Source organism: Seriola aureovittata, chromosome 1 (genome assembly GCF_021018895.1).
Source record: "Seriola aureovittata isolate HTS-2021-v1 ecotype China chromosome 1, ASM2101889v1, whole genome shotgun sequence".
Lineage (NCBI taxonomy): Eukaryota > Metazoa > Chordata > Actinopteri > Carangiformes > Carangidae > Seriola > Seriola aureovittata.
The window spans coordinates 264,236-286,226 of NC_079364.1; the positions used below are offsets into that span (position 1 = coordinate 264,236).

General features: G+C 43.0%; 2 protein-coding genes and 1 non-coding gene across 3 annotated transcripts; 1 reads left to right on the forward strand and 2 right to left on the reverse strand.

The window, feature by feature from the left end:
- Window positions 1–2,153: 2,153 nt before the first annotated feature.
- trnaq-cug (transfer RNA glutamine (anticodon CUG)) lies at window positions 2,154–2,225 on the reverse strand. The gene has a single exon. It is a non-coding gene; the product is annotated as a tRNA-Gln (tRNA).
- A 5,674-nt stretch (window positions 2,226–7,899) lies between these two features.
- On the reverse strand, window positions 7,900–13,665 carry LOC130171952 (calcium and integrin-binding family member 2-like). The gene is made up of 6 exons (XM_056380318.1): window positions 13,420–13,665; window positions 12,953–12,987; window positions 10,961–11,072; window positions 10,237–10,384; window positions 9,952–10,147; window positions 7,900–8,620 (listed from the first exon to the last, which is right to left on the reverse strand). Exons 1-6 carry the CDS (start codon window positions 13,468–13,470, stop codon window positions 8,599–8,601), a joined length of 564 nt encoding a protein of 187 aa, XP_056236293.1. The 5' UTR covers window positions 13,471–13,665; the 3' UTR covers window positions 7,900–8,598.
- A 1,098-nt stretch (window positions 13,666–14,763) lies between these two features.
- Window positions 14,764–20,085, forward strand: LOC130171945 (isocitrate dehydrogenase [NAD] subunit alpha, mitochondrial). Its single transcript, XM_056380305.1, has 11 exons — window positions 14,764–14,886; window positions 16,092–16,151; window positions 17,055–17,138; window positions 17,227–17,341; window positions 17,420–17,607; window positions 17,743–17,876; window positions 18,311–18,413; window positions 18,621–18,685; window positions 18,764–18,848; window positions 19,250–19,402; window positions 19,516–20,085. Exons 1-11 carry the CDS (start codon window positions 14,779–14,781, stop codon window positions 19,597–19,599), a joined length of 1,179 nt encoding a protein of 392 aa, XP_056236280.1. The 5' UTR covers window positions 14,764–14,778; the 3' UTR covers window positions 19,600–20,085.
- The last annotated feature ends 1,906 nt before the right edge of the window (window positions 20,086–21,991 follow it).

Below are 21,991 nucleotides of genomic sequence, written 5' to 3' on the forward strand. Positions count from 1 at the left end.
TTTTATCGGATCACTCAGAAGAGAGGCTCAGAGCCTCCTCTCTTCTGATTGGCTCACCGACCTGAAGCCTGGGAGAGCAGATGTAAAACTACACTGAAATGGTTTTTGTATCTTCTTATGGATAAACACTTCAAATAAAACACAGAAGAAAAAGAAAATATGGAGCTTTAAACATCAGTCACACTAAACACACAGCTCCTCAGGTGAGTTCACCTCCACCTGGAGGATCAGGGACGAGCAGGTGGCCATGAAACCACCACAGCTCTAATCCTCCACCTACAACACTGACCTTTAATCCCTTCAGAGCAGAGTTAACAACCATCCACACCTGTCCTCAGGTGACTCCAATGACTTTAACAACTGTCACAACAACCAGGAGCACTAACGAACCAGGTGATACACCTTGATAACGAGCCCACAGATGTTAAATACCAAAGTGTCCTCAGTCAGAAGTGGATTACAGGTGAAACGTCTTCACATCCAGTTTCCCTCCACTCAGTGTTTCCTTCTCTTCAACCGTCTCTGTCCTCAGAGACACTCAGCAGCTGCTGCCAGTTTGAAACTGACTTAACAATTCATCATCATCATCACCAGAGACCAGAGACCAGACAAGAGACAAGTCTGGTCTCTGGTCTCTGGTCTCTGGTCTGATCTCTTGTCTGGTCTCTTGGCTGGTCAGAGACCAGAGACCAGAGACCAGAGACCAGACCAGAGACCAGACCAGAAACCATCAGGTTCACCTCAGGACAAACTGACCGACCAGCAGCAGGAGCCTGCAGACCTGGTCCAGCAGAGAGCTGGAGGACACACAGTGTGAAGTGGTGTGTGAGCGTCGACTCTGGCAGAGCAGCAGCTGAGGAAATCCGGCTCATTTCCACCGGGACCAGGAGGACGAGTCCAAATGTTCCCCCTGATTAAAATATGTGGTGTGTGCAGCGGCCTGGACCCCCCACTCCCCCCCACTCCCCCCCACCCCACCCCGGCAGCTGCTCTCAGCCAACTGATGGAAATAACTCACATTGTTCAAAGCTCTGTGGGATACCAGCTGGCCATGTCACTGAGTCACTGAGTTTAATTCTCACTCTCACTCAACAAGAAGCACAAATCCCCACAGACCACTTTAATTTATTACACCACCACCACCCCTCCAAATGATACCTCTGCCCCCCAACCATCCCCAACCCCCAACCCCCAACCCCCCAGATGCTCTTTCTCTGCTCTCGCCTTATTTGACCTGTTTGTTTCTGTTTCTCAAACCTCCAAGAAACTCTGATGATATTAAAAGGTTTCTGACTTAAAGGACAAGACCCAACCGTGCGTGCGTGCGTGCGTGCGTGCGTGCGTGCGTGCGTGCGTGCGCGTGCGTGTGTGTGTGTGTCTACCAGAGAAGAAGCTTCATGATCTAGATTAAAGAGATCTGAGGGATGAACAGAGTGTCACAGTGTTTCCTGTTTCTCAGAAACACATGTTGAGATACTCAGGGCCTTTTTCTCAGGGGCCTTTTCTCAGGGGCCACACTGCGTTACATAACATCATGTTTCTGGAAGTCAGTGCATGGAGCTCTGCTCTGACTTCTGGCCCTGTGGCTGGACTGGACTCTGGAGAACTGGGGTCAGAACAAGAAGATTCAAACGTTGTTATGAAGTGAAACTAATGGTAGAAAAAGGTTGTGAGTGTCTGAAGCTGAAGATTTATGTGAGCATTAATGAGACGAGACAGTTTGATGAAGTCAGCAGAGCCGCTCTGTGGTTCACTCAGTTCATCTGTAACAAAGAGTCAAAGTCACTTCATCTCTCCATGTGCTGGCAGACTGAGCCTGGCTGCAGATGTCTACAGCTCCTGGCTCTGTGTGAATGTAGCACGGTTCAGTCTGAGCTCACCCCTGCTCTTAGTGAACTTATTACATCACATGAGCTCATAGAAATATCACACCTAGAAGAGCTGGTCCAGAGAACTGCAGATCTACAAGAGAAGTTCATTCTGACAGATCACCTGACCATGGTACAGTTACTGTCAAGTTATTAATGAAACATAATACATAGTAAAAAGACACAAAAAAAACAGTGACAGATTTGTGATGCAGTTAGTCAGCTTCTTAAAGTTTAATGAAGGAAATGAACCGAAGATATCAATCAGAGAAGTTCAGAAAACTCAGGTTCCACCGAGATTTGAACTCGGATCGCTGGATTCAGAGTCCAGAGTGCTAACCATTACACCATGGAACCATGTGACCACCACGGCTTCTCAAAGGTATTTATCATATATACCGACATGTTCCTCAGTGTTCCTGTTTGTGGGAGGCGAATATATAAATATATATATATTGTGTAAAACTATACAGAGTCTATGATATAAACTGTTTCATTATTAATTTCATTACAAACTGATTTTGTCTTAAAGTCTTATTAAAGTCTGACCGGAAAACACGTCACACATCACATTCACTTTTGCTTTGAGTTTAGTTCACGACGAGCTGGTTGACGTGTGGGAGACACAGAAGGAGTCCGTTAAACAGTCAGTTAACAGTCAGTTAAACAGTCATTAACAGTCCGTTAAACAGTCAGTTAAACAGTCAATAACAATAGTTAAACAGTCAGTTAACAGTCAGTTAAACAGTCAGTTAACAGTCAGTTAAACAGTCATTAACAGTCCGTTAAACAGTCAGTTAAACAGTCAATAACAATAGTTAAACAGTCATTAACAGTCCGTTAAACAGTCAGTTAACAGTCAGTTAAACAGTCATTGACAGTCCGTTAAACAGTCAGTTAAACAGTCAATAACAATAGTTAAACAGTCAGTTAACAGTCAGTTAAACAGTCAGTTAACAGTCAGTTAAACAGTCATTAACAGTCCGTTAAACAGTCAGTTAAACAGTCAATAACAGTAGTTAAACAGTCAGTTAACAGTCAGTTAAACAGTCAATAACAATAGTTAAACAGTCCGTTAAACAGTCAATAACAATAGTTAAACAGTCCGTTAAACAGTCATTAACAGTCCGTTAAACAGTCAGTTAAACAGTCAATAACAATAGTTAAACAGTCATTAACAGTCCGTTAAACAGTCAGTTAACAGTCAGTTAAACAGTCATTAACAGTCCGTTAAACAGTCAGTTAACAGTCAGTTAAACAGTCATTAACAGTCCGTTAAACAGTCAGTTAAACAGTCAATAACAATAGTTAAACAGTCAGTTAACAGTCAGTTAAACAGTCAATAACAATAGTTAAACAGTCAGTTAAACAGTCAAAAACAATAGTTAAACATTCATTAACAGTCCGTTAAACAGTCAGTTAACAGTCAGTTAAACAGTCATTAACAGTCCGTTAAACAGTCAGTTAACAGTCAGTTAAACAGTCATTAACAGTCCGTTAAACAGTCAGTTAAACAGTCAATAACAATAGTTAAACAGTCCGTTAAACAGTCAATAACAATAGTTAAACAGTCAGTTAAACAGTAGTTAAACATTCAATAACAGTCCGTTAAACAGTCAGTTAAACAGTCATTAACAGTCCGTTAAACAGTCAGTTAAACAGTCAATAACAATAATTAAACAGTCAGTTAACAGTCAGTTAAACAGTCAATAACAATAGTTAAACAGTCAGTTAAACAGTCAGTTAAACAGTCAATAACAATAGTTAAACAGTCCGTTAAACAGTCAATAACAGTAGTTAAACAGTCAGTTAAACAGTCAATAACAATAGTTAAACAGTCAGTTAACAGTCAGTTAAACAGTCATTAACAGTCCGTTAAACAGTCAGTTAAACAGTCAATAACAATAGTTAAACAGTCAGTTAAACAGTCAATAACAATAGTTAAACAGTCATTAACAGTCCGTTAAACAGTCAGTTAAACAGTCAGTTAAACAGTCATTAACAGTCCGTTAAACAGTCAGTTAAACAGTCAATAACAATAGTTAAACAGTCAGTTAACAGTCAGTTAAACAGTCATTAACAGTCCGTTAAACAGTCAGTTAACAGTCAGTTAAACAGTCATTAACAGTCCGTTAAACAGTCAGTTAAACAGTCAATAACAATAGTTAAACAGTCCGTTAAACAGTCAATAACAATAGTTAAACAGTCAGTTAACAGTCAGTTAAACAGTCATTAACAGTCCGTTAAACAGTCAGTTAAACAGTCAATAACAATAGTTAAACAGTCAGTTAAACAGTCATTAACAGTCCGTTAAACAGTCAGTTAACAGTCAGTTAAACAGCCATTAACAGTCCGTTAAACAGTCCGTTAAACAGTCAATAACAGTAGTTAAACAGTCAGTTAAACAGTAGTTAAACATTCAATAACAGTCAGTTAAACAGTCAGTTAAACAGTCATTAACAGTCCGTTAAACAGTCAGTTAAACAGTCAATAACAATAGTTAAACAGTTAGTTAACAGTCAGTTAAACAGTCATTAACAGTCCGTTAAACAGTCAGTTAAACAGTCAATAACAATAGTTAAACAGTTAGTTAACAGTCAGTTAAACAGTCAGTTAAACAGTCATTAACAGTCCGTTAAACAGTCAGTTAAACAGTCAATAACAATAGTTAAACAGTCCGTTAAACAGTCAATAACAGTAGTTAAACAGTCAGTTAAACAGTAGTTAAACATTCAATAACAGTCAGTTAAACAGTCAGTTAAACAGTCAGTTAACAGTCAGTTAAACAGTCAATAACAGTAGTCAAACAGTCAGTTAAACAGTCCGTTAAACAGTCAATAACAGTCAGTTAAACAGTCAGTTAAACAGTAGTTAAACATTCAATAACAGTAAGTTAAACAGTCAGTTAAACAGTCAATAACAGTAGTTAAACAGTCAGTTAAACAGTCAGTTAAAAAGTCAGTTAAACAGTCAATAACAGTAAGTTAAACAGTCAGTTAAACAGTAAGTTAAACAGTCAGTTAAACAGTCAGTTAAACATTCAATAACCGTAAGTTAAACAGTCAGTTAAACAGTCAGTTAAACATTCAATAACAGTCAGTTAAACAGTCATTAACAGTCCGTTAAACAGTCAGTTAACAGTCAGTTAAACAGTCATTAACAGTAGTTAAACAGTCAGTTAAACAGTCAGTTAAACAGTCAATAACAATAGTTAAACAGTCCGTTAAACAGTCAATAACAGTAGTTAAACAGTCCGTTAAACAGTCAGTTAACAGTCAGTTAAACAGTCATTAACAGTAGTTAAACAGTCAGTTAAACAGTCAGTTAAACAGTCAATAACAATAGTTAAACAGTCAGTTAAACAGTCAATAATAGTTAAACAGTCAGTTAACAGTCAGTTAAACAGTAGTTAAACATTCAATAACAGTCAGTTAAACAGTCAGTTAACAGTCAGTTAAACAGTCAGTTAAACAGTCCGTTAAACAGTCAATAACAGTCAGTTAAACAGTCAGTTAAACAGTAGTTAAACATTCAATAACAGTAAGTTAAACAGTCAGTTAAACATTCAATAACAGTCAGTTAAACAGCCAGTTAAACAGTCAGTTAAATATTCAACAACAGTAAGTTAAACAGTCAGTTAAACAGTCAATAACAGTAAGTTAAACAGTCAGTTAAACAGTCAGTTAAATATTCAACAACAGTAAGTTAAACAGTCAGTTAAACAGTTAGTTAAACAGTCAGTAACAGCCTGTTAAACAGTCAGTAACAGTCAGTTAAACAGTTAGTTAAACAGTCTGTAGCAGTCAGTTAAAAAGCCTGTTAAACAGTCATTTAAACAGTTAGTTAAACAGTCAGTAACAGTCAGTTAACAGTCAGTTAAACAGACTGGTTGTGATTTAATGATAACTGCTGTTTTCACTTCAGAAGCAGAAAAAGGTTTGAAGCTTCTTCAGAATAAAAGACAGACAATATAAATATAATGTTATAGATCATGTTCATTTATATAAATTACATTTAGCAAATAAAACAATATGATTCACTTCTGGATCTCCACATTAATGTTAATCTGTTAACACATTTATTCAAATATCACCTATAAATCATTCAGAGCTGATGTGTCTGATTCATTTCATTATTTTTATTTTGTATAGTTCAATTCTAAAATCAGTTTGTTTATTTTTGTCATTGATTTAATTATTCAATCATTTATTTTTTGACAGACTCCGCCCCTGGAAGCTGTTAAATCTGGAGCCGGTGCAGTCCCACCTCCTGCCACCAGAGGGCGGAGTCACAGAACAAACCGCTTACCAGGTGGAGCATCCCTCAGACACACACACACACACACACACACAAACACACACACACACACACACACACACACACACAACACAAAGACAGATTTCTCCCTCTCTCTCTCTCTCTGTCAGTTTGTAATGAGCTGCAGGTGGTCTCCTGCGATTGGACCATTTGAAATGATTGCTGCCTGCTGATTGGGTGAACAGTAGCCTCCTGAGCACAGGTGGTTGACAGGGGACTGGTTGAGTCCAGCAGCTCTCATGTTTCCTGTGTCTTTATATAAACACAGAGAGAGGAAAGTGTTTGAAATCAGATTAACTGAAACTGGAGTTGAGTCATCGACGTGTTCACCTGAGGAAACTGCAGGTGACAACAGGAAGCACATCTACCCGCTGAAGATATGGAAACACAACAAGACTTTGAGGGACAGGAGCAGACCTCACACCAGAAACCATCAGATCATCAGATCAGTCCAAGTGAATGTTTGTGATTGAGAGACTCACCTCTCTGACTCTGGCCTGTCAATCAAAGATCTCTCTATATTCAGACTCTGATGATTCACTGATACAGATCTATATAAATATATGTGTCTGTGCACTTCCTGTTTCCTGAAGCTTCGACTTTACTCCTCACCCTCTGATTGCGGTGACACCTCCCTCCGGGGGACACAGCAGGTGCGGTCCAGCAGGTGTGGTCCGGGGGGGCGGGGCGGGGGGGGGGGGCGTGCTGCGGCAGCAGGAACACAGTGTGGTCACCACAGTCGGCTGCTCTCAGTAATCAGGATGAATGTCCTGACGGTGTCTCAGTGCTGCAGAGAGCAGTCTCCACCTGACTGAGCTGAAACCTGAACCCAGACTGAGGTAAAGACGTCACCTGTTTCACCTGCGACTCAGACTCAGATACATTTACAGAAACATTCAATCACTGTGTCCTTCACACACACACACACACACACACTGACTGTTCATGTGTAGTGTGATTATAGATCAGCTCTAGCTTCTATATTAATACTGTGAAAGTATCAAAGCCTCAGTCCACAGAGAAATGCACACAGCCTGTATTCAGAAACTGAGCCTTAAAACCAGCCGTCAGGACTTCTGGAACTTTGTGATGTCACAACAAAGCAGTCACCAAGCCCCGCCCACCTGGACCCACCATCCAAACCTTGCAGGATTTGGTTTCTCTGAGTGTTTTTACCTGAAATCTGCTTTTTTTTTTATTGGATCACTCAGAAAACAGTCAGCCAATCAGAAGAGAGGCTCAGAGCCTCTCTTCTGATTGGCTCACCAACCTGTTGTTACTAGAGCTCAAATAAAAACACAGAATTCAAATAAAACACAGAAGAAGAAAATATGGAGCTTCAAATTCTATTATAGTATTTACATTAGTACTGGTAAAATAAATACTTTTTTAATAGATATTAAATTGTAAATCGTCTCGAATTTTAGTGAATTGATCTGATAAGAAAATGAATCATAGCTGAACTTTTTTTTTCATTTCATATTGTCTGATTGTCATTATTTTAACAGACAGTGGATCAGACAGAGGTGACTGAGAGAGAGGCCAGTGGTCAATGTTTAAAACAATATATTGATAATGTATTGATCATATTAACCTTCTCTGTGCGAACAGTTATGAACCGATCAGTTAGATTTGATGTTTTAGCTGCAGACTGTGGATCAGTGTTGACAGGTGTCCTGAGCTGACCCTGGGTCAGTTCACTGACATAAGAAGCTTCTGGAGCAACAGAAAAAAGTTTTATTTGACTCTCGAGAGAAAAGTTCAGTGTTGAGTGAGTCAGGTTTATCAAAGCCAGACTTTACAGGTGAGATGACAGAGCCCTTCCATCAGCTACAGGTTACTTTGATTGTCATTATGCACCAGAACGTTTCACCAGACGTAGAAAGAAACACAGCAAGAAGCAATTTACAACATGCACGGCATGAAGAAAGATTGCATAGCTCTTCACTGTTTTGCCCTTTAATGTGTGCTTGTTAAAAAGAATCCAGTCCTGGATCTGGACTTTCTGCAAAGCACTGAAGTCAGAAAAGCCCTGTTCAGGTTCGTCTGCAGCGCCGTCCTCCCAGCGTCTCCATGAGTCTCAGCAGAGACATCAGAGTCCAGAGGAGACATCAGACCAGCTGCAGAGAAGCTCTCTGGTAGAAATTAGCCCCGCCTTCAGTCACCTCAAACATCCAGGTTTATTAAAGAGTTTCATGTACGAACAAGTTTCCCTCCAAAACGTCTCCGCTGTCTGTCTGTGCTTCACTGAGTCCAGACCAGACTTTGAGTCAGAGAAGAGACTCTCCACAGGTGATAGAAAGGACAGGCACTAAGTCGACATGGGTCTGAGGTTCAGGTGGAGATGGAGTCTGAGGATCAGGAAACGGCGTCAAAGTGAGACGTCTGTCCTCTGCAGGATCTCAGTTGGGACTCATATTCGAACGTGGAAGTTACTGCAGAAAGAAAAGGGACATGAGGTCATCAGAGAGGAGCTGCTGTCAGTGACGACGACGACGATGACACTCACACTACCCACACTAATTGTCATGTGTTCAGGTTCAGGGGTCGTGTCCTTCAGAGGCGGTGCTTGTAGACCGACTGCGTCACAGCGGCGCAACTAGACTGTCTCATTTCAAATGCTCCTTTAAATGCAGCCCAGAAATGTGTCCTTTATTTCCTGGACCACGAAGGATGAAGATATCCCAAGATTCATTGCACTTATGAAAGTAATGGTAATGAAAGTCTGATGATTACACTGTTAAATGTGAGTGTTGTGTGTGTAGCAGCTAACGGGTCATCTGTTAAAACCAAGAGACTTAAAACAAAAAGTTTTAGTAACAAAAAGTAACATGTTGTCAAGGTTGCTAGGTGACAGAGCCGTGCTTTGCGATGCAACGGTAAGGCCGAGAACAGCTGGTGACACAGCGTGAACCCTCCGTAGACCACGTCCTCTGAAGGATTCAGACCTGAACCTGGACACAGCTTCTGTGACTCTACTGTGTTCTATCAGTGACAACTTCCTGTTGATACAATCACACACACTTCCTGTTTAATACAGAGTCAGTGCTCCAGTAAGAACTGAGCTGGTCCGATGGTGTTACTGTGTGCTTTTGTGTTGTTGTGTGTTGAACTGATGTTCAGTGGAGCATCACAATAAGACATTTTAACTGTAACCTGTGATGATGTCAGCAGCAGGTGCGTTCAGGAGTCACCTGTGTTTTAGAGCTGTGTTCAGTCACTCAGGCTAATGCTAGGCTAGCTGCTGTGTGTTGTGTTTCCACAGAAGCAATGTGACGTGTGTTACTGGTGATTAATGACTAAAGTAATCTGATTACTTTTGTAAGCTTGGCCATCACTGCTGTAGCACACTGACAGGTGTGTGTCACCTTCATGAAGGACAGTTTATTACAGGACTCTCAGTCTGAGTGCTCCCCACCCCACCCCCACAACCCCCCCAGGTCGGAACCCGTGAGTGAGAACCCGTGAGTGAGAACCTGTGAGTGAGAACCTGTGAGTGAGAACCTGTGAGTGAGAACCCGTGAGTGAGAACCCGTGAGTGAGAACCCGTGAGTGAGAACCTGTGAGTGAGAACCTGTGAGTGAGAACCTGTGAGTGAGAACCCGTGAGTGAGAACCTGTGAGTGAGAACCTGTGAGTGAGAACCCGTGAGTGAGAACCTGTGAGTGAGAACCTGTGAGTGAGAACCTGTGAGTGAGAACCCGTGAGTGAGAACCTGTGAGTGAGAACCTGTGAGTGAGAACCTGTGAGTGAGAACCTGTCGGTACCTCAGGAAGTCCGGAGCCTTGGAGATCATGTTCTCGAAGTCGGAGAAGGAGAGTTTGCTGTCTCCGTCCAGGTCGGCCTCCTCGATGGCTTTATCACAGACCAGAGTCACCTCCTCTGGACTCAGCTCTCCTTTGGTCAGCTTGTTCACCGTCTTCTCCAGGTCCTGCTTACAGATGAAGTTGTCCCTGTTGAAGTCTGGACCAGAACCACAACCAGAACATTACCCTGAGAACAGAACCAGCTGCCAGACTTCTCAGAGGGTCCAAGGACCTGCCAGATCTTACCGTAGATCTTGAAGGCGTAGATGGTCTTGAGCTCACGGGGTGAAGTTTCACAGAGAGCAGAAAACATGTCGACAAAGTCATTGAAGCTCAGGTTCCCCTGTCCGTCCTCGGAGAACGTCTCCACGATTCTGTCTCTGAAAGGGTTCTCCTGCAGAACATCAACACACACGACTCTCTGAGTTCTGTTCACTCAGTACACAGCTCAGTAAAGGCTGGGCACTGATCAGGCAACAAGATCAAAGGTCACCAAAGTCAAAGTTGCTACAAAATAAAAGCATTTTTTCTTCACCTCCTCAGTGTCAACGCAGCATTTTACCACAGAGCTATTGACTCTGAACGCAGCTCTGAGGTTCAACTGCTGAACCTGAAGGTGAGAGAGCAGCTGTCTCAGAACCAACACAGGAAGTGACATCACACTGTGATCTGATCCTGGTCTGATCCTGATCTGATCCTGATTAGGATCAGGATCTGTCAGGCCCAAACAGAACCAGAAACCAGTTTAATGCTGTGGTTCTGAGTGGAAACAGGGGGACACTGATGGAAACTAAACTGAGACACTTGGTTCTGTCGTTGTTCAGTTGTCAGTCTGTGTCGATGTCTGAGTTCAGTCTGAACCAGTTTTACTGGTCACATGGTACAAACAGTCACTCAAACCTCCACGACCTGACGCTGCCTGTGTTAAACAGCAGTCAGCTCCCAGGTCATCAGTCAGCAGCAGCTCTACCTTCAGCTCAGGCATGGTGACGATGAGCGTCAGAGGGACTCTGATGTCGGGGTTGTTGGTGTAGTCCAGAGGAACTAGATGAGGAGCCAGCTCACGATACCTGCCATGTAACCTGCAACAGAGGGGGGGGGGTTAATACAGCAGCTCTACTAGTGGTGGGTAACCATGGTAACATCTGTCTATCTGTCGGTCTGTCCTGTTCCTGAACTGGTTCATTTAAATCCAGTCTGGAGCCTCGTCCTTGTGTTTTACAGTCAATTTTTATCAGCTCAGAGTGAAATGTGACGGATGTGATGGAAACAGGCTGACACCAACATATTCATGTTCAGCTGTTCCTGAACACACCATGACGATAGGAAGACTCTGTAACAGCTGATCAGGTCAGAGCTGCTGTTCTCTCTGAGCCCTGTGACTTTAGCCCGTACCTGTTTTTCCTGTGGTCAGACTGTCTCACTAACAGCAGCTGTGATTGGCTGTTATCAGTGATCCCTTATCTGTGATCACTTCCTGTCTACAGTGTATCATGATGTTTTACTGTGATACTGAAGGAAACTTAGAAACAGGAGGATTCTGAATGAAGTTCTACAGACTCTTTTTCTGTGGAGCTTTATTCTGGAGGGACATCAGAGATGATGACATCATCAGGAAGTGATGTCACTGAATCAGATCAACATGTGGTTCAGGTCTGACTCTGTGGTTGGTTGTTGAACATCAGACAGGTGAAAACAGATGTGAAGTGTGTCTTCAGAGTTCAGGTGTTATCAGGTTTGTCTCAGTGTCTGACCTCAGCTGAGAATCACCTGAAGCAGCAGCAGAGTTCATTATAAACCACGGGTATTAATAACAATCATAAATCTAATGCAGTCAGAGAAGCAGAGAGGAGTCGAGCTACTGTACAAACTGAACAACCCACCACAGCAGACAGCAGAGTTTTAACTGTACACCAGACCAGAGACCCGGAAGGTCTGGACCAAGACCAGGAGGCACAGAGAGACAGGGATGAGGCTGAGAGGAGAACAGGATTCAAACAGTAGTTATCACAGAATCTAGAGTTGTTCACTTTTTCCCTGAGCTGTCACATCACCTGAGCATCTACAGGTGTAAGTGAACACATCACCACAGCTCTGATTCAGACTGTCCTCAGGTCAGTGGCAGAGAGAAGGTTAAAACCTCTGCAGCCTGTTAGTGACAGATGTCTATCAGTCAGCTGGGAACAGCTCCACGACTCAGTTCGGACTGAAGTTTCCTGTCAGAGACTCAGTCACATCAAACAGCTCCACAACACTGAGTCAGTTCAGACACATGAAGATCATCTGTAATGACATGATTTCATTTGTCACTTTGTTCGATCCTGTCCTCTGTGTGAAGTAGTTTTGTAGTTTTCTATCCTTCCTGTGATGTATTTCCCTACTTCCTGTGATGTAGTTTTGTAGTTCTCTGCACTTCCTTTGGTGTAATTATGTAGTTCTCTATCCTCCCTGTGATGTAGTTTTGTAGTTCTCTGCACTTCCTGTGATGTAGTTTTGTAGTTCTCTATCCTCCCTGTGATGTAGTTTTGTAGTTCTCTATCCTCCCTGTGATGTAGTTTTGTAGTTCTCTGCACTTCCTGTGATGTAGTTTTGTAGTTCTCTGCACTTCCTTTGGTGTAATTATGTAGTTCTCTATCCTCCCTGTGATGTAGTTTTGTAGTTCTCTGCACTTCCTGTGATGTAGTTTTGTAGTTCTCTGCACTTCCTTTGGTGTAATTATGTAGTTCTCTATCCTCCCTGTGATGTAGTTTTGTAGTTCTCTGCACTTCCTGTGATGTAGTTTTGTAGTTCTCTATCCTCCCTGTGATGTAGTTTTGTAGTTCTCTATCCTCCCTGTGATGTAGTTTTGTAGTTCTCTATCCTCCCTGTGATGTAGTTTTGTAGTTCTCTATCCTCCCTGTGATGTAGTTTTGTAGTTAACTCCACCTGTCCACTGGTGGTGTTGGAGGTGCTGATAACTCACCGCAGGATTTCTTTCCGGGTGAAGAAGGTGCAGTCCTGTAAACAAACAAACACACAGATAAACAAACAGGTGAACAGATGATGGTGCAGCTGCTGATGAGTCACAGAGCTGCTGATCCTCAGGGAGGATCTGCTTTCACACCATCAGTCAGCAGGACAGCAGCATCACATCCAGGAGAATGCAGACGGAGGCTGGAGCTCAGCCAATCAGCAACAGCAGAGACTCTGCCATGTCTGCTCTATTCTACTCTATTCTATTCTAGTCTATACTGTTCTGTTCTGATCTGTTCTGTTCTATTCTGCTCTGTTCTATTCTATTCTGTTCTATTCTGTTCTGCTCTACTCTGTTCTCATCCCTCTGACCAGTAAAAGAAAAGCACGTTCCCTCCATCAGGTTTATGTTTGTCTGATCTGATGATGTGTGCGGGATAAATCCGTGTTGGCGGTTTAAACGGTGCAGACTGTCACCTGATACGCCTCCAGCTGCTCCTCCGTGAAGGTTGTCTGCTTGTTGCCCATCCTGCTCGGCTGATTCTCCCATCACACAGCTGCATCACACTGGAGGTCTGTGCTGGTCTCAGATCTGTTCACATCTATCTAGGACGACATGTTCCGGTCCAGCTGCTGGTCTACACACGACCGAGACACTGCAATCCTGATCCGGGTTTGATTCTCCTCCTGGCCGCCGCGGAGCTCTGAGCTGCAGAGGAGAAGGTGATTTTGATGCCTCAGCGACGGGGAGGCGGTGCGGGGAGCAGCATGCTGCCTTCAGGTGCTGCTCGTAAAATACAGCTCTTACAGGATAAAGAGCCACAGTTCACTGCAGATCATGTATTAAAATACATCTGTGGCAAACTGCAAAAAGAAAGACATGAAATCAAGTATCAGAAAAATATCTAGAGTTTAATATTTCAATAGATCATTTTACAGCAGTTATTTAGTTTATTAGCTAAAATATCACAATAAAATAATATTTATAATATTCATGATCAAATAAAAACAGTCCAGAGGATAGTTCATTAACACATCAATAAAACTGTCATGTTGAGGTAAATACAGTGCACTTTCACTGTGACGGTCACATCAACATTGTACTGTAACACTGTACAAAAAATTTCAAATCTGGCAACCTGGACTATTGACACTCTGCTGACGTCACCCTGACGCCACGACGTCACTTACTTCCTCTCTGCACCAAAGATCGTCTCTCGCCGCTCTGATGAATCACCGTCTTTTAAATTGAAGTCAAACATTAAAAAGCATATTAATGTAAAATATGAATTTAACATAAACCATTTGTTAAAGTTTCAAATGAACAAATAAAATAAAATAAAAAATAAACAAATTATAAAGTGTAATAGTGACACAATGAGTGAATAAGATGCCAAATCATAAAAGTGAATTATGTATAAAATTATTTGTAATTTTATTGTTAATTTTGATCCATTTAAACAGTGGTGAAAATACACTAAAGTTACTTAATAAATTAAGATTTTTACATATAAGACACATGAATACTTTAGATTTGATGTCTTGTTCTAGATTAAAATAACAGTTTATAAAAGTAAAACGATTTGTCAGTGACTGATTTGAGTTAACAAACCAAACAACAAATTAATCAATGAAGAAAATAAACAGCAGATTAATTTACACCGAAAATAATGATCAGTTTCAGATATAATAGTTTAAAGACGCTCCACCAGCTACAGCAGTGAAATGCTGTTTATACATTGATACATGATGATAATGATGATGATAATCTAATGACACCACAGTCACAGGGGAAGGTACTTCTACTTTAATACTACACTTCCTGGTTGTGCTCACATGTATCCGGCTCCACCTGAGTTGGAGGATCGTGTCAGAGTGAGTGCTCCCTCACAGAGGATCTTTGTCCCGGAGTGCAGTATGGCCGGCAGCGTGTGGAGGTCAATGGTGAGAAAAAGATGCTTTAACCCCGTGAACGTGTGTTTGTGTGGCCGCGGACACGGTGTGTGACAGTGAGAGCTCCAGTGTCGCCGTGTGTGTGATGCCGTGTCGTTTCTATCACTGACTTTTATCCGCTAGCGTTAGCACGTTAGCACGTTAGCATGTTAGCTGCTCGTGTGTGTCCTTCAGCGTGATGTCAGTGAAGATAACGGAGCGAACTGCCGGTTTGTCACCGGGACAGTCACGACTTTATCCAGCGGTTAGTTTCCACCGTCACGGAGCTTCTGCCGGAGATCCCGCCGTGACACCGTCAGACCCGGAGCTGGAGAGTCCCGCTTCTCGGTCCTCGTCAGGCTGCGGAGTCGCGGCCACATTCCCTGATGGAGGCTCCAGAACCAGACTCCGTTAGAAAATCTCCTCATCTAATGTTTCTCTGCATCCTGGTTAAAATGTGTAGCCCGTAGAAAACAAGCGAACAGCTTCACACCCAGCTGAGTGACCTCTGGTCAGTTCGGCCTGCACCAAATCTTCAAATCAATAACAGTAAAATCTTCACACACCTTCACTAAACCAGGAAAAAGAAACAGGCTCGGTCCGGTGTGGTAATGAACGGAGGGCAAAACAGAAAACATGAAAACCAAACTAACAAACTATAAGAATAGTGTGTGATAAATGAAGTTTTATTGTGTTAAACTGATACATGCCAGATGAATATAAATACAAGAAAGATATTTTTTACCAGAATGCAATGTTAACATTTTTGTTAAACCTTCTCAGAGATTTGATGGTGGTCTGATTCAACTCTTTCAAAATAAATCAGAACCACAGAAGAGATTAAAATGTTCTGTTGTTCGTGTCGTTCAAAGTGAAGAAGCATCACATGAAGGTCACTGATGTTTCTGTGTCCGGCTCTGTCAGACTGAACTGGTTTATCAGACCTGATGTTCATCAGCAGTAAAGAACAGAGACACACTGAGACGTTCAGACGTCAACAAGTCTGAGTCTGAAGCTGCTGCTGAACCAGGCGAGGTTCATTACATCAGTCCTCATGATGGACGTGTCTCTGGGACTCTGTGTAGTTCACTGACCTGAGACTGGGGTTGAGTTTGTCACTCACTCACTGTGTGTGTGTGTGTGTGTGTGTGTGTGTGTGCACGTGTGCGCTCAGTGTTATGTGTTGTGTTGAAGTGACCTTCATGTTGTCTCCTCAGCTGGTGGTGGGGGGGGCAGTGAGGAGACCCGCTCTGTCTTCAGCTTCCTTCTCCAGAGGGGTGAGTAGTTCAGGGTCCTCCAACCCGACACCAACACACTCATGTGTTCACATGAACGTGAAGCATGGCGGCAGCTGAGCAGGTCACAGCGCTGACGGCAGGAACAGGAAGTGAGTCCCCGAGGTCGGACTGAAGACTAAGTCTGTTACAGAAGAAACTATGAATGGCAGAATTTCAATAATCAATCAATTAACTGAAGGTGACTGTAGTTGTTAGCTGCAGGTAGTTCTGAAATAATCTATCGATCAGTCAGTGGATAGAAAATTGATTAATTGTAATTAATAATTAAATGATGGGTTAATGGTGTGAGTCATTAAACTTCTCTCTTCAGTTTCTGCAGCGTCTCAGGGAAAATGTCTGAGTCCTGATTGGTTCAAATATCAGAGGAGGTCATGTGACCTGACATCACAGATCAGATTAAAAAGAGGAAGTCTGGAGGAAAGTTACCAGCTCAGCAGCAGCTCCATGTTTCTATGGCGATGCATCCAGATCTCCGATGCTCAGCTGATCAATGATAATGATCACTGATTGATCTGGAAACATTTCACCTATCTAAGCAACATGTAATGTATTTGTAATGATCAGTGGATTAATCAATCAGTTTATCAAGAGAAAAGTGATCAGAACTGTTTTGATTGTGTGGACCTGAACCCAGATCAGTTTCCCCTGGACACACACTGAACGTCGCCATGACGATTAAAACATAGAGATGAGCAGCTGATCCCAGATCAGGCTCTCTAATCAATCTGATCAGGTTTTTGGTAACGTCTCTTTCTCTCTCTCTCTCTCTCTCTCTCTCTCTCTCTCTCTCTGTGTCTCTGTTTCTCTCTCTCTCTGTCTGTGTGTGTCTCTCTCTCTCTGCCCCCACCACACACACACACACACACACACACACACACACAGATGCAGACAGTCACACTGATCCCTGGTGATGGGATTGGACCGGAGATCTCCACTGCTGTGATGAAGATCTTTGAAGCTGCCAAAGTGAGTGTGATCAGAGTCTGATGGAGGGGGCGGAGTCTCTTCACTCAGGTGTGACAGAGAATCAGCTGGTTGTGATTGTGTCCTCTAGGCTCCCATCAGATGGGAGGAGAGGAACGTGACAGCCATCAAAGGACCTGGAGGGAGGTGGATGATTCCTCCTGACGCTAAAGAGTCGATGGACCGGAGCAAGATCGGACTGAAAGGTGTGTGTTCTGTGTCGGACTCGGACTCAGGTGGACTCTGAATCCAGGTCTCATCAGCTGACTATCTGTCTCCTGCAGGACCCCTGAAGACGCCCATCGCCGCAGGTCACCCCTCCATGAACCTGCTGCTCAGGAAGACCTTTGACCTCTACGCCAACGTGCGCCCTTGCGTCTCCATCGAGGGCTACAAGACCCCGTACACCGACGTCAACCTGGTCACCATCCGAGAGAACACGGAGGGCGAGTACAGCGGGATCGAACACGTGGTGAGTGGACACGGGGGGAGCGGAGGGAAACTGCTAGCTTAGCTTAGCACAAAGACTAGCAGTAGAGGGAATCGGTTAGCCTAGCTTAGCGCAAAGACTGGAAGCAGAGGGAAACCTGTCTTGTTGCTGTTGTAGATCGTGGACGGCGTGGTTCAGAGCATCAAGCTGATCACTGAGGAGGCCAGCAGACGCATCGCTGAGTATGCCTTCGAATACGCCAGGAACAACCAGAGGACCAGCGTGACGGCCGTCCACAAGGCCAACATCATGTGAGCAGCAGAGTTCAGCTACAGCCACTATGGTGTTTTACAACATGGCGCCGGCTGAGCTCACAGTGAAGTTAGAAGAAGCTTCTCTGTATTTCAGTGATTGACACAAACCAGAAGCATCAGTTCACATCATGCTGGGAATTTATTTATTTGAAAAAGAAGCAGTGATAGTCTGAGCTGATCAATAAGTGTATGGATACACTGCTCATTAGTGATTAAAGCTGTTTAATATCTTCGTTGGTGTAGCTCCTCTGCTGCTGCCTGAGAACATGTTTAGACCTGAGTCTGTTTATTGATCATATCAGAGTGTCGATCAGATCTTCTGCAGGAAAACTGATCGATTAGATTAATTGACTTTTAGATGAAATAGTCGTTAGTGGCAGCACCAGGCAGTGATGTGATAATGCCCCCCCCCCCCCCCCCCCTCTCTCCAGGAGGATGTCTGACGGTCTGTTTCTGAGGAAATGTCGTGAGGTTGCAGAGAACTACAAAGACATCAAGTTCACTGAGATGTACCTGGACACTGTGTGTCTCAATGTGAGTCACTGTGATGTCATCGTGTGTGTGTGTGTGTGTGTGTGTGTGTGTGTGTGTGTGTGTGTGTGTGAGAGAGAAACTGATCATTAAATGTACAGATGTTCATCGTGCTGTTGATTTAAATTTGATTGAATAAATAAACAATAATTTATTAATAATAAATATTAGAAGTTTAAAGTCTGTGTCCTCCTGGTTCTGGTTCTTCAGATGGTTCAGGATCCGACCCAGTTTGACGTCCTGGTCATGCCCAACCTGTACGGCGACATCCTGAGGTCAGTGTGTCGTCGGTGTGTCCCAGGTTCAGAGGTCACCTTCAGGGGGCGGGGCTAACTGTGACGTGTGTGTTTCAGTGACCTGTGTGCTGGTCTGATTGGAGGACTTGGGGTCACGCCCAGCGGGAACATCGGAGCCAACGGAGTCGCCATCTTTGAATCGGTTTGTTTTACTTTCATTAAAGCTGATGTTTTGACATCTGTGTTAATTAGTTAACGAGAGTAACGACAGGTCAGGCTGAAGAGTAACGAACTCTGTCTTAATGAACCAACATGTGGAGCTCGTTAAGTTCCTCCACATTTGTTTCCAACAACATGAACCAGAGAAAAAGCTGCAGAATGTTCCAATCGATTGACTGATCGATACATTGATCACTTGTTCCAGCTCCCGTAGGTAACTGATGTTTCCTCATACAAATTAAAACTTTATAGAAACATCGTTAATAATCATGTTGAATATAAACAGGAGAGATGTCTGTCTGATGGAGGACGATCCAGACCTGGTCCCCGAGAGACCAGCTGTGAAAACTAGAGTGTGTGTGTGTGTGTGTGTGTGTCCTACAGGTCCATGGCACCGCCCCCGACATCGCCGGCCTGGACATGGCGAACCCCACCGCCCTGCTGCTTAGCGCCATCATGATGCTGCGTCACATGGGTCTCCACGACCACGGCAACAAGATCCAGGCGGCGTGCTTCGACACCATCAGAGACAAGAAGGTGGGACGGTCGTAACCATGACGACCACATGGGTCCATTCATTCTGTTTGATCAGTTCGTCTTTGTGACTCTTTCTGTTGGCGTAACCATGGAGACGGTTGTTGTTGTCTCAGGTGCTGACGAAGGATCTGGGGGGAAACTCCAAGTGTTCAGAGTTTACAGCCGAGATCTGCCGTCGCATCCAGGACCTGGACTGAGGCTGCAGAGAGGAGCTGATGTAGGAGCGCAAGACTCCGCCCACCTGGACCACTTCATCACAGAACCCCCCCCCCCCCCCCCCCCCCCCCCCCCCCGCAGGAGCTGCAGTTTTTCTCTCACCTGTATTTACCTGTATTTGAATCTGTCTTTGCTGTAAGGAGATGATGATGTTGAGGGGGCGGGGCTTCTGCAGCAGCTTACCTGTATCAGTTACATTCTCTGAAAACATGCGCACAACTTTGACATGACCAAGGTGGAAACATTTCAGAACATCATCTTTACATTCACATTATTAATAATAATAATAGTAATATCACACTCCTTGTGTTCTCTGGACAGTTTGGATATTTGATATTTTTTTAACGGTGGTCCAATGTAACCGTAACTCTTTATTTATTATTTCTACTTCCTGTTACTGTCTCCTGCTGCTCTCCAGTTTCACAGATCCAGATCTATGAGTTTATATAAAGGAAGATAGAGCCAGACTTTTGCCTCTGCCTCTGTCTGTCACTGCACACACACCTTCACAATAAGAAATTCACCATACATTCACAAGGTTGATGTTCTCTGACCTTTGACCTCTGGCTGTTCAGCCTCCAGTCAGAAGGTCTGCGGTTGAAAAGTCTAAATAACCTCCTCTGACCTCCATGGAAAACATCCTGAGGTCAAAGATGTGAAGGAAAGAATCTTTTTCTTTTTCACTTTTTTACTTTTTCTACACACACGCAGGATGAAACCTTTAACCACAGAAACAAACAGGATGAAATATTGAAACAAAACATAATACAAAAATACAAACAAAGTTGAGTCATTAAAATACTAATTAAATAGAAATAAAGAACTAAGAATAAATTATATTCAGCCTTAAGTTTATAGTTTCATGACATTTTATACATTTGTTAACTACGTTTGTTTAGGTCTTTACACAATGGGAGGATTCAGTGAAACAACATGAATGTATAGACTATAGTGTTTATGATGATGATGATGATGATGAAACTATATAGATTCATCAGCTTGTTCTTCATCACGACTCCTGACTGACTGAAAGAGAATGAATCTATATTTATGGATCTGAGCTTCAGTCCATCAGACAGAAACAGCTGCTCTGATGTTTCTATATTTATGTGGCTCTGCTGTGGTTTTAAATGTTGCTGCAGCAAGGCATTGTGGGACGGCATGTCTCCTTTCCTTTGGTGAAGGAAGCTCCAGTGTTTCCTAAAGGAGATGAGAGAGGAAGCAGAGAAGCTCCTCTCTTCATGAAGCTGCTCAGAGACTGAAGATCATTTCAGAGAAAACAGACTTCCGGACCTCAGCTGTGTCTGAAGGAGCAGAGTGATCGCTCTGTTTCACCCTGAGTTTTACCTCTCAGGCTTCACAGGCTGATCTACTTTAATGATGGAGGCTGTTAGAGGAAGAACCTGCTGATTAAAGGACTGACAGATCTCTGTTTAGAAACAGCTGGTTTCATTATTTACAGTTAATGTATTAAAACCTGAATTCAACTATGAGAGTGAGACAGTGAAGTGTGAGTGTGTGTTCACTTCATCCAACGAGCAGAGGAAAAACCTGAACCACATCATGATTTACTGTGACCCCATTCGTCTTTAAACCAGCACCAGTTCTTCCGGTTCTTGGCAGGTAGGGCGTCCCAGTGCCTTGGAGAGGTTGCTAGGTTACCAGGTGCAGGTCCAGATTCAGGTTAATGAACACAAGTGTACATAGAGTATGTGTGTGTGTGTGTGTTTCTTTGTGTGACAGATAAATATATTGATTCATGTACATATCAGAAAGATAAACAGTTTTTAAAAAATGAGCTTTTATTAGAAATGAGGGTAAAAAGGTGAATTAACATGAGGCCAACAGCACAAAACACCTTAAGTCTTCTCAAGGTTTCCTTAAAATGTTCACTTAAGTAATGAAGGTTTTCTCCTTATCTTAGTCTTAAACACTTAAAGTGATTCACAGAAGACCTTAGAGACCAACGTTCACCTGCTGAAGGAGGATGAGACAAGAGCTTCTTTAATGTTACCTGCCTCCCAAAACTGAAAACAGGTATCACAAGAGCTAACCAACGCTCTCCATGGAAACAGTAGAATTTTTCTGCTGTAAAATCTCTTTCACTGCTGCAAAATGTCTTAACTTTTTTCCTTAACTGAGGAAGCATTTTAAGAGATTCTGTGAAACACCCTCAAGTTGAGGAGAAATTAAACCTTAAATGTCAGACTTAAGTAGAAATCTTAACGTGTTTTGTGAGACGGACCCTGGTCCTGAACAGGGACTGACTGAGGCCAGGTCTGTACATCAGGACCGGAGTCTGAGTCCTGTAAACCACAACCAGGTGAGTCCTGCTCATTAACATGTACCTGTTCTCAGGAGTAGAGACAGAAT

Excerpts from the sequence above, each read along its gene's own strand:
- LOC130171945 (XM_056380305.1), top strand. The coding sequence starts at position 14,779 with ATGTATCCGGCTCCACCTGAGTTGGAGGATCGTGTCAGAGTGAGTGCT. Across the intron at positions 18,686-18,763 it reads CTGTACGGCGACATCCTGAG|TGACCTGTGTGCTGGTCTGA; the intron begins GTCAGTGTGTCG and ends TGTGTGTTTCAG. Across the intron at positions 19,403-19,515 it reads ACACCATCAGAGACAAGAAG|GTGCTGACGAAGGATCTGGG; the intron begins GTGGGACGGTCG and ends TTGTTGTCTCAG.
- LOC130171952 (XM_056380318.1), bottom strand. The coding sequence starts at position 13,470 with ATGGGCAACAAGCAGACAACCTTCACGGAGGAGCAGCTGGAGGCGTAT. Across the intron at positions 12,988-13,419 it reads AGCAGCTGGAGGCGTATCAG|GACTGCACCTTCTTCACCCG; the intron begins GTGACAGTCTGC and ends GTTTGTTTACAG. Across the intron at positions 10,148-10,236 it reads CTACGCCTTCAAGATCTACG|ACTTCAACAGGGACAACTTC; the intron begins GTAAGATCTGGC and ends GTTCTGGTCCAG.